We start from the raw sequence: 12367 nt of genomic DNA on the forward strand, positions 1-12367 counted from the left end.
TTATTATGTGTGTGTGGGTTGGGGTCAGAATAGATGAAGATAGTATCGTCAGCAAATGGTATAGGTTTAAGAATGTTAGAAACATTTTCAAATCATTGATGTTTTTAAGAAAAAGGAGAGGTCCTAATATATTGCCTTGTGGCACTCCTACTGTTTATAGTTGAGTGGGGTAGGTTATGTTATGGATGGCTACATATTGGTGTCTGTCACTGAGATAGGAACGAATATATTTCAGAGCAAGGCCCTGGATACCGTATTGGTGAAGTTTAAGTAAGAGGTAGCTGTGGTTTACATTAACAAAGGCCTTTCTCTGGTCAGGTCAATGAAGAGGCTAATTTGGATCGCATTTTGGTCAAGGGTAATATCTGACGGGCTGACTGGCAAAAGGACTACAGAGTTAGGATAGCTGCCTGTGAGATATGTAAAAACATGTGTCTAGGTCTCTGGGATTTTTCTTACAAGGTTAGCATCAATTGATGAAGTTAGGGACATTAGCGTGTTGTTCAATTCCTCCTGTCTGTCTTCCTTCTTGCATATCAGGTCTACATTAGCCGTCTTCCAAATTTTTGGCAGTTCTGTTACCAGTAACATGTTGTATACCTTTGAGAGTGGTAGGTGCAGTGCTTCTGCTCTCTCTTTTAGTATCCATGGTAAGATTCCATTTGGGCCTACAGGCTTTGCACACAATTGGTCAAACATTTGAGTATGTGCAGTGCAAGGGTTAACGTCATGCTGTATGTTTTACACCTCTCCATCTCATTTTACTTAATTGGTTATAGAGGATGCTTGAAGTGATGATAATTTTCTTTTTTTTAATAGTCATCTGGTAATTGAAGATTCAGTTTGTGACATTGTACATAGTATTTTGTTCCATAAATTCTTAAAGCTTTTTCATATACTTTAAAGCACTTATTTTTTGTATATTGCATACAAATTCAATTAATTTTAAATCAAAGTTAACAGAATACCTTATTTTCAGGTCCCTGGTAACCATATTTTCTTGAAGTTTGAAACATCATCATGGCTCAAGTAAATATTGAAATTCTATTTGGAAAGCTTAAAAGCAGATTAAGCAACAAGATGTCTGAAGTGATGACTATAATAAAGCCAGAAAACACAACCGAGGAAATGTTTTCCTATTTGTGGAGCCTGGATGAAGCCCATGCAACTCTAACGCCAGTTCTGCACCCATCAAGCAAGTCAAAAGATGAGTCTTATGTGCACTGTAGACAGGGAGACATAGCCTACCGCCTTCATAATCTAGTTCAGGCATTAAGCTCTTATAATTTGGCCATATTATCTGCGCCACATCCAGACACAATCACAGATAGTCCTAAGAACCCTGGCAAAGACAAGTATGAAGAATTGGCCCAAGCTTATGAGTCACGATCTGTTGTGCTTTATGACCTGAAGCAGTATACAAAATGTTCAGATGACATTGACCGAGCTCTGGAACTTGGCTGTGTACAGTCACGTACAAAATTATTAGACAGGAAACGTATTTGTCTGAAATTAATATCAGAGGGTAAAGACAAGGCATTTGATGCTTCAGCTGAAGCTTTAAACACCTTTGAACCATGTTTTGCATATATAAACCCTGAGCCCCCTAAGTTAGCTGACTATAACCCAGCCATACCGTCACTCAGCAGTGCAGTCAAGCTTGCCTACACTCACTCCCAAGGGCGCCACCTGATTGCTGATAGAGACATCAACCCAGGTAACTTATTTTATAAGTAATGAGAAAAGGTTATAAAGTTTTACAATTTAATTCTTCTCTGTGAGGGGTTCCCGGTGGCTCCCTGACTACCCACCTGGTTGCTATAATGATGCCTCTGCCTACAGTTACGTTTCTCTTCCCTGAGAAGGCTCAGGAGTCTGCCCCTTTGTGTCATCATCCCTCTCAAGGACCTCACTCCAGGTACTGCATGTGCTTCAGCTTATCTGTGGGGCCAAGCTGCTGGGGGTTGGCTGTTGTTGTGTTTACATCTTTGGGAGTTCACTGTTTCCAGCTTTGTCCGGTGGTGACTTGCACCTTTCTCTTCTCTGTTTTTCATGGTAGGGAGTTTGTGAGAATTTTGTGCTACATTTTCTGGAACCCAGCTTTCCAACTGATCTGTGCCCATGTTAATGTCAGTGGTTTCCGTGTAGGTCTTATTTTATTTGGGGGGATGGGGCTTTTGGTGCTTTGCATCGAGTACCCTGCCACACTTTGAGACTTTTTGGATCGTTGTTTGCCTTTGGTCATCTATCTCCACACACCAGCCACACCAGGGTTGGCCACACCAGGGGTCACATCAGTTTAGGTTGAGGCTTTGTGGGTGGCAGTTGTTCTATAGTTCATGGCGCCATTGTTCTTCATTCGGTGCAGAGTTTTGTTTGTTTTTCACTCCAGGGTTGTTACTTTTCAATCGAGAAGACTTTTGAGGTTGCACAAAGGCCCGAGGTGGACGGTTGTGTTACATTTTGTCTTTCTTCGGTTCCCATGAAATTACCTCTGTGTAGTTAAAGGGTGAATGATGTCACATCTTCCTGTCATATGCCACTTTGAAACTATTGATTGTTTTAGCATCCACTACCTTATTTATTCCAACTGTCAATCACTGTTTTCAACAGAAAACTTCGTAATTTTTTTCTGCACTTTTGTTTCCATAGCTTGAATCAATGTTCTCTTTGTTCTTGAAGTTGCAAGTTTCAAGACTTTCTGTTCGTCAGTTATGTTGATTTCTGTTTCTAATTGTATTTAGTGATCATAATGTTTCTTCCTACGATCTTAAAGCTTAGTCATTTAACACCTCTTGTCTCTCATCATAGCTCTTGTTTTTCAGTTCTGGAACCCATTTAGTTGCATGGGGGTTTGCATCTTTTTTAGTTTATTGAAGTGCTTCTTGATATATGGGCACCAAATAACTGCTGTATATTCCACTTATGGAGTGAAAAGAGTTGTAAACAGCTTATTTAATATTTAAATGTCCATGTACAAAATTTAAAAACAAATCTAAAATTGAAAATGTGTTCTCCTTACACAATGTCCTTTTTATTGTAACGCACATCATTGGAAGCTGTACCCTACCATGCGTTTACCTTGCGATGATTTCGAGGTTCAACTTCCCTGCGGCCTTCCTCTTTGTACCTCAGAACACAAACAACAAACCCGTTCTGACTTATAAACAGTGGGAGGGATATCTTGATATATTCGACATAAACATAAGTCGAAAGCAAGAACTCTTATTCAACATGGGACAAGAAATAAACCTTGGGGTACAACTTCACAGTGAGTTTTTATTGAACAACACAGGATATTTTACACTGACTAAATATGGGGGCACACTGTCATGTACTAGGGTTGTTGAAATACAGAGGGATACTTCTCAGCAAACATAAATATTAGGAGTAAATAGACTATCGGATCCACACCAACTGGGACTTAATGTCGCCACAATACTCTACCCTTCCTCAGTTATTACAAAGGTGATAAGGGTTTTAACAATTCAAGGTTCTGACACTTCAACACTTTATAAATGGGAGACAAATTTTATGTGGTAAGACTACGTGTTACAGAAAACTAAGTGAATGAATCAAAACCACAAAACACCACAGACACAAAGGGTTCCATAAATAAACTTAGTTTTAAAACTGCCAATACTATCACAGGGACCGATCACTACTATAGCACATATGAGATACAAATGCACTTATCGTTATTGTAGGAGACCGCCACACAAGCGACGACCGGACAATTCTCCAACCCTGCCCAAACTCAAGTGAACGAGACAGCTAGTAAATCTGTCTCCAATCGCCAGGTTCCAATAATGTTTTATGAACATTTATATCTCCCAATAGTTCATTGATATGTCTTATAAAGTTCCAAGCTGTTTTTCAACATTCAACACAGTTGTTTCTATATATTTTCCACCACTGAATATACTTTTTAAACATGTATTTTCTTTTCTGTTTACACTGATCTGGGATGACACTTTCCTGCTATGACAATGCTATGTGCCCGTACAGAACTTACTATGTACTTGCAAGGATTCCAACTGGAAGAGTTCCAGACTGTTGTTCAACATTTATCACTGCTCTTTGTATGTTTCTCGCCTGGGGAATACGCTTCACAAGGGGTCTCTCTCTCACACAAGGGGACCGATCGGAACCTCATATTAGAGGAGTACATTTTTTTTAAATAAAATTAAAATACTGTATAGAAAACATTCAACACGTAACAAAAGTTTTGCTAAAAATTATCAGGTATACATTATGAATGTTGAGTGTATACAATTTGAATGTATTTTTTAAGGGGGTTTTGTAATGTTAACAGTTTCCAAGGGTCAGGTTGAGTTAAGGATTAACAGGGTGAAAGCATATACCAATCCTTTGAGTGACAGTTACCCCAACCCACCCCCCATTCCCGTTCTGTGGACTGTAGTGGACCCCATACCTCTCCTGTTAGCAATAAAAAAAGTTTTAATTATTTTCTACTACAGACGTGGCCACACACTTACAGTGCTAACAAGCATAAATACATTTTCTTCTGTCCTCCATGGACAGGGTTAGGAATCTGTTAAACATATATTTCAGTGATTTATTGAACAATCTAAGTTGATTGTAGGGGTTTTAAAATGATAATCTAACCTACAAACATAAATACACATATTTACATCTGTTCTACATAAACAGTGTTCGACGTGTCTCTTTATAGTGTCATTAATGTGTGTTTACAAAGGTTGCCTAGCCTCGCCATGCTCCCTTACTCCATTGTACCCCTGGCTTTGCCTGCATCTCAAATTGCAAATTGTTACTTACAGTGTACCTGAGAGTACTTGTAAGCAATCTACCTCATTTTTCATTTTTGCTCAATTTGTTTTTGTATTGCTTAGTCTTGTTTATATTTTTGTTTTGTATTTCTATATCTTGTGTTTTGTATAGTCCATGTTTATATGTTTTTTCTTTAATCTCATTTATTACCTAGGTTGCCTAGCCTAGCCATACTCCCTTACTCCATTGTACCCCTGTAAGCCCCTTTTGTGTTTGTTTTGTACAGTGTTGTGTACATTTTTTTCCCTATTTTATAGCTTATTTCTACCTTGTAATTTGCCTTTCTTTCCTTGTTTTTCCTGCAATCAGCTTTTTTTATGCAGACAAGTATAGACCCAGAACTTAACCTCTTATCCACTATCTATGACAATAATCACTTTAATGATCTAAATTGCAGATATTTTGCAGCACATGATGTAAACAATGTATTAACTCATAATCACAATATCTCTGTAATCAATTTGAACGTTAGATCCCTAGGTAAACACTTCGATGATGTTAGTGCCTTGATTGAAGCTATTGACAACAAATTCTCTTTTATTATACTTACTGAAACATGGTTGAAAGAGGATACTACTCAACTCTTTAACATGCCTAACTACTCAGCAATTCACAACTGTCGTCAACTTCAGAGAGGTGGTGGCACTGCTCTTTACTACCACCAAGAACTAACATGCTTAAAAGAAATTAGAACTAGAGACTGCTATGGGGAGTATATCTTCGCCAGCTTCAGAGTCAAGGGTGCCGAGTCTGTCCTGTCTGTGGGTGCAGTTTATAGAATTCCTAACACTGATGTGTCCGAATTCAACTCAAACCTTAGAAATCTAATACTTGATAACAGACTGAACAAAAACCACCTAATTATCGCAGGGGACTTTAATATTGACCTCTGCGAGCCAGAACACCCTACTGCTGTTAGCTTCCTCAACTGTATGAATTCCTGCTTCCTCATACCCTTAATCACTAGACCTACTAGAATCACTGATAGCACTGCCACGACTCTAGATCACATCTGGACAAACATAACCTCTCCGCTTACTTCAGGTATAATCACAGATAGCACTACAGACCATTACCCCACATTTCTCTTAACTAACATTAGCAAACCACCTCTTGAGTCAAGAGAGATACGTTTTAGACTACACAATGAAACTGCTATAGACAATTTTATAACTGCTGCTGATAATGTCAACTGGGAGTCCGAGTTAGGTAACATAGAGGACATCAACCTATCAGTGCAATCTTTTCTTCAAAAAACTCTTAGCCTTTATAATACCCACTGCCCTATGCTTACAAAACAAGTCACAACCAAAAGGCTTAACAATCCCTGGCTTACAAAGGGAATACTTAAATCTATTAATAAAAAACATGACCTTATGACCTTGAGAAGAAGTATAGGTTAGGAATTGTCTCCAATGAAGTCTCAAAGAATTACTCATTATTGCTATCTAAGCTAATTAGACGAGCCAAAACTAAATACTACGAAGATAAATTTACCCAAATAAAGAGCAATATTAAACAAACTTGGAGAACAATTTCACAAATATTGGGATCAAAGAAGTCTTTAAATAACAAACCGACTCTCCTGTCTAATAACGATGGTCAGCTTTCAGCCTCTGATTCTGCTATTGAGTTCAATAGGTTCTTCTCTTCCATTGGTTCATCCCTTGCAAATGACATTCCATCTTCCAGTACTGACATTAAGGACTATCTTACAGGTAACTATCCACAGTCTCTGTACCTAAAGCCTATTAATTCCACTGACGTCAATGAGATAATCCTTTCCCTTAAAACCAAGTCTGGTGCCCTTGAGGAGATACCAACTTTAATTTACAAAAAAGCCTCCAGATCTTTAGCCCCTGCTATTGCTTTGCTCTTCAACAAGTCACTTGAACTCCAAACCTTTCCAGATATTCTAAAAAAAGCGAGAGTAACGCCTGTCCACAAATGTGGTGATCTCACAGATGTTACCAACTACAGACCTATATCTATCCTGCCAAACTTGTCAAAAATTTTTGAAAAACTAATCTATAAGCAGCTTTACTCATATCTAGCCAAACTCAATATACTTAGCCCTTGCCAATATGGCTTCAGACCCAAAAAAAGCACTAACGATGCACTTATTAGTATGCTTAACTCGATTCATACTGCTCTTGATAAAAATGAGTTCCCTGTTGGGTTATTTGTGGACCTGCGTAAAGCTTTTGATACTGTCAACCACCAAAACCTTCTTCTTAAATTACATCATTATGGAGTCAGAGGACACTCCCTACAATACCTCAAATCCTACCTTACTGACAGGCTCCAATATGTTTCTGTGAATAATACAATTTCTCCCACCCTACCCATCAACATTGGTGTTCCCCAGGGCAGCATACTTGGCCCTCTCCTCTTTCTCATCTACATTAATGACCTTCCAAATGCTTCCCAACACCTCAAACCAATCCTATTTGCTGACGACACAACCTTCATTTACTCCAGTCCTGATCCCCTTGCTCTAAATGCCACAGTAAATACTGAGCTAAATAAAGTCCATCTGTGGCTAACTGCCAACAAACTCACCCTTAACATTAACAAAACTTTCTATATTCTGTTTGGCAATAAATCCTCTAATCAAATAAATCTCAAAATAAACAATACGTAAATTTGTAACAAATTAGATGGCAAATTCCTTGGCATTCTCATTGACCACAAGCTGAATTTCCAGGGACACATTCTAAACATATAAAAAAAAGTTTCAAAAACTGTGGGCATTCTTTCTAAGATCAGATATTATGTACCACGCCCTGCCCTGGTGACTCTCTATTACTCCCTTATCTATCCATATCTCAACTATGGTATTTGTGCTTGGGGCTCTACTACCCAAAATCACTTACGTCCTCTAATTACTCAACACAAAGCTGCTAGTAGGACAATATCCAATTCTGGCCCCAGACATCACTCGGTACCCCTACTCAAATCTCTGAATATGTTAGACATTAAGTCACTGCACATTCTCTCATGTGTATTATACATATATAAAACGCAAAACTATAATGCCAATCCTGATCTCAAAAGCTTCATAGAAAGTTGTAACAGAACCCATGAGCACCACACCAGAAATAAATACAGTTTTGATATTCCAAGAGTGCGACTTAATCAAACTAGAAATGCTCTACAAATCAAGGGGCCCAGAATGTGGAATGACCTTCCCAACCATGTTAAAGACTGTACCTCTCTCAACCAGTTTAAGTTAAAAACGAAGCTATACCTAATAAATTCCCTGTAACCTACCTTACCCATCTATTGTCAACCAATGTCTGTTTTTCTTTAAAGAGCGCTGTTTGTCGACATAATTGTATTTGTGCTGCTTTTTCATCTATGTTTTCATCTCTTGTTTTCATTCTACTCATTATGCTCAATTAGTATTAAGCTTGTCATTTAAGTTCATCATGCCTGAAACGCTTTGCGTAATAGTGGCTTTATGCATTGTATGTACTAGCTCTACCTATAAGTCAACCAATCTTTGTAAAAATTTATTGTATGAATGTACCTTACCTAAATAAACATTTTATTTTATTTTTCATTTTTGTTATTAATGCAACATTTTCTGGGGTGTGGAGTTTTCAGTTATAGAAATATATATATATATATATATATATATATATATATATATATATATATATATATATATATATATATATATATATACATATTTATATATGCGGTCATATTCAATGAAACATGTTTGAAAGAAAACCTGCTGCCAGTATACACCAATATATACATATATATATATATATATATATATATATATATATATATATATATATATATATATATATATATATATATATATATATATATATATATGTCGTACCTAGTAGCCAGAACTCACTTCTCAGCCTACTATTCAAGGCCCGATTTGCCTAATAAGCCAAGTTTTCCTGAATTAATATATTTACTATAATTTTTTTCTTATGAAATGATAAAGCAACCCTTTTCTCTATGTATGAGGTCAATTTTTTTTTATTGGAGTTAAAATTAACGTAGATATATGACCGAACCTAACCAACCCTACCTAACCTAACCTAACCTATATTTATAGGTAAGGTTAGGTTAGGTAGCCAAAAAAAGCTAGGTTAGGTTAGGTTAGGTAGGTTAGGTAGACGAAAAAACATTAATTCATGAAAACTTGGCTTATTAGGCAAATCGGGCCTTGAATAGTAGGCTGAGAAGTGCGTTCTGGCTATTAGGTACGACATATATATATATATATATATATATATATATATATATATATATATGTCGTACCTAGTAGCCAGAACTCACTTCTCAGCCTACTATTCAAGGCCAGATTTGCCTAGTAAGCCAAGTTTTCCTGAATTAATATATTTACTATAATTTTTTTCTTATGAAATGATAAAGCAACCCTTTTCTCTATGTATGAGGTCAATTTTATTTTATTGGAGTTAAAATTAACGTAGATATATGACCGAACCTAACCAACCCTACCTAACCTAACCTAACCTATATTTATAGGTAAGGTTAGGTTAGGTAGCCAAAAAAAGCTAGGTTAGGTTAGGTTAGGTAGGTTAGGTAGACGAAAAAACATTAATTCATGAAAACTTGGCTTATTAGGCAAATCGGGCCTTGAATAGTAGGCTGAGAAGTGCGTTCTGGCTATTAGGTACGACATATATATATATATATATATATATATATATATATATATATATGTCGTACCTAGTAGCCAGAACGCACTTCTCAGCCTACTATTCAAGGCCCGATTTGCCTAATAAGCCAAGTTTTCATGAATTAATGTTTTTTCGTCTACCTAACCTACCTAACCTAACCTAACCTAGCTTTTTTTGGCTACCTAACCTAACCTTACCTATAAATATAGGTTAGGTTAGGTTAGGTAGGGTTGGTTAGGTTCGGTCATATATCTACGTTAATTTTAACTCCAATAAAAAAAAATTGACCTCATACATAATGAAATGGGTAGCTTTATCATTTCATAAGAAAAAAATTAGAAAAAATATATTAATTCAGGAAAACTTGGCTTATAAGGCAAATCGGGCCTTGAATAGTAGGCCAAAAAGTGAGTTCTGGCTACTAGGTACGACATATATATATATATATATATATATATATATATATATATATATGTCGTACCTAATAGCCAGAACGCACTTCTCTGCCTACTATGCATTGCCCGATTTGCCTAATAAGCCAAGTTTTTATGAATTAATATATTTTCTCTAATTTTTTTCTTATGAAATGATAAAGCTACCCATTTCATTATGTATGAGGTCAATTTTCTTTTATTGGAGTTGAAATTAACGTAGATATATGACCAAACCTAACCAACCCTACCTAACCTAACCTAACCTATCTTTATAGGTTAGGTTAGGTTAGGTGGCCGAAAAAGTTAGGTTAGGTTAGGTTAGGTAGTCGAAAAACAATTAATTCATGAAAACCTGGCTTATTAGGCAAATCGGGCCTTGCATAGTAGGCTGAGAAGTGCGTTCTGGCTACTAGGTACGACATATATATATATATATATATATATGTCGTACCTAGTAGCCAGAACGCACTTCTCAGCCTACTATGCAAGGCCCGATTTGCCTAATAAGCCAAGTTTTCATGAATTATTTATTTTTCGACTACCTAACCTACCTAACCTAACCTAACCTAACTTTTTCGGCTACCTAACCCAACCTAACCTATAGAGATAGGTTAGGTTAGGTTAGGTAGGGTTGGTTAGGTTCGGTCACATATCTACGTTAATTTTAACTCCAATAAAATAAAATTGACCTCATACATAAGGAAATGGGTAGCTTTATCATTTGATAAGAAAATTATTAGGGAAAATATATTAATTCAGGAAAACTTGGCTTATTAGGCAAATCGGGCCTTGCATAGTAGGCTGAGAAGTGCGTTCTGGCTACTAGGTACGACATATATATATATATATATATATATATTTTATTAAATATGACCGAAAAAGTAAGATTAATAATTCTAACACGAATTTTCTCAATCTTTCGTACATTATGCTTCACTGTTGGAGGTAAATCAAAAATCACTTCTCCAAAATTCATTTTTATTTCTAGTCTGACGCGACACGGGCGCGTTTCGTAAAACTTATTACATTTTCAAAGACTTCACAAATACACAACTGATTAGAACTTGCGTTTCCCTGATTTTATATCTACATTTGAGTGAGGTGGGAAGGGTGATGTGGCATTACATTTGAGTAAGGTGGGAAGGATGATGTGGCATTAGAGGATATTAATAGGGTATTAAAATTATTTTTAAAATTAAAAAAATTAAATTATTATTAGGTATTAAATTAATTATTAGGTATTAAAATTATAGGGTATTAATAATTAGATATATATATATATATATATATATATATATATATATATATATATATATATATATATATACACATATATATATATATGTTGTACCTAGTAGCCAGAACGTCAAACTCGGCCTACTATGCAAGGCCCGATTTGCTTAATAAGCCAAGTTTTCCTGAATTTATATATTTTTCTATTTTTTTCTTATGAAATGATAAGTCTGGCTATTTCATTATGTATAAATTAATTTGTTTAAATATGAGTTAAAACTAACGTAGATAAACGACTGAACCTAACCAACCCTACCTAACCTAACCTATCTAAACCTAACCTAAACAAACACAACTACGTCAATAATTTATGTTCCTAATATAATATAATAATGATAATTAAATAAAACTAATTGGAAACAATTTATTTAAAATAAAAAAATCACTCGGCCTATTAGGCAAATCGGGCCTTAAATAGTTGGCCAAGAAGTGCATTCTGGCTACTAGGTACGACATATATATATATATATATATATATATGTCGTACCTAGTAGCCAGAACGCACTTCTCAGCCTACTATTCAAGGCCCGATTTGCCTAATAAGCCAAGTTTTCCTGAATTAATATATTTTCTCTAATTTTTTTCTTATGAAATGATAAAGCTACCCATTTCATTATGTATGAGGTCAATTTTTTTTTATTGGAGTTAAAATTAACGTAGATATATGACCGAACCTAACCAACCCTACCTAACCTAACCTAACCTATATTTATATGTTAGGTTAGGTTAGGTAGCCGAAAAAGTTAGGTTAGGTTAGGTTAGGTAGGTTAGGTAGTCGAAAAACCATTATTTCATGAAAACTTGGCTCATTAGGCAAATCGGGCCTTGCATAGTAGGCTGAGAAATGCGTTCTGGCTATTAGGTACGACATATATATATATATATATATATATATATATATGTCGTACCTAGTAGCCAGAACGCACTTCTCAGCCTACTATGCAAAGCCCGATTTGCCTAATAAGCCAAGTTTTCCTGATTTAATATATTTCTCTAATTTTTTTCTTATGAAAAGATAAAGCTATCCATTACATTATGTATGAGGTCAATTTTTTTATATTGGAGTTAAAATTAACGTAGATATATGACCCAACCTAACCAACCCTACCTAAGCTAACCTAACCTATCTTTATAGGTTAGGTTAGGTTAGGT

The 12367-nt window shown here is 35.8% G+C and overlaps 1 protein-coding gene across 1 annotated transcript in view; it reads left to right on the top strand.

Moving 5' to 3' along the window:
* LOC123747472 (SET and MYND domain-containing protein 4) overlaps positions 1–12367 on the top strand; it is a 94646-nt gene that overhangs the window by 45041 nt on the left and 37238 nt on the right. The window contains exon 2 of the mRNA XM_069332938.1: positions 980–1717. Coding sequence (XP_069189039.1) covers positions 1021–1717 — 697 coding nt within the window. The 5' untranslated portion in view covers positions 980–1020. The remainder of the gene's footprint in view (positions 1–979; positions 1718–12367) is intronic.

The sequence above is a fragment of the Procambarus clarkii genome, chromosome 28 (assembly GCF_040958095.1).
Source record: "Procambarus clarkii isolate CNS0578487 chromosome 28, FALCON_Pclarkii_2.0, whole genome shotgun sequence".
Classification (NCBI taxonomy): Eukaryota; Metazoa; Arthropoda; class Malacostraca; order Decapoda; family Cambaridae; genus Procambarus; species Procambarus clarkii.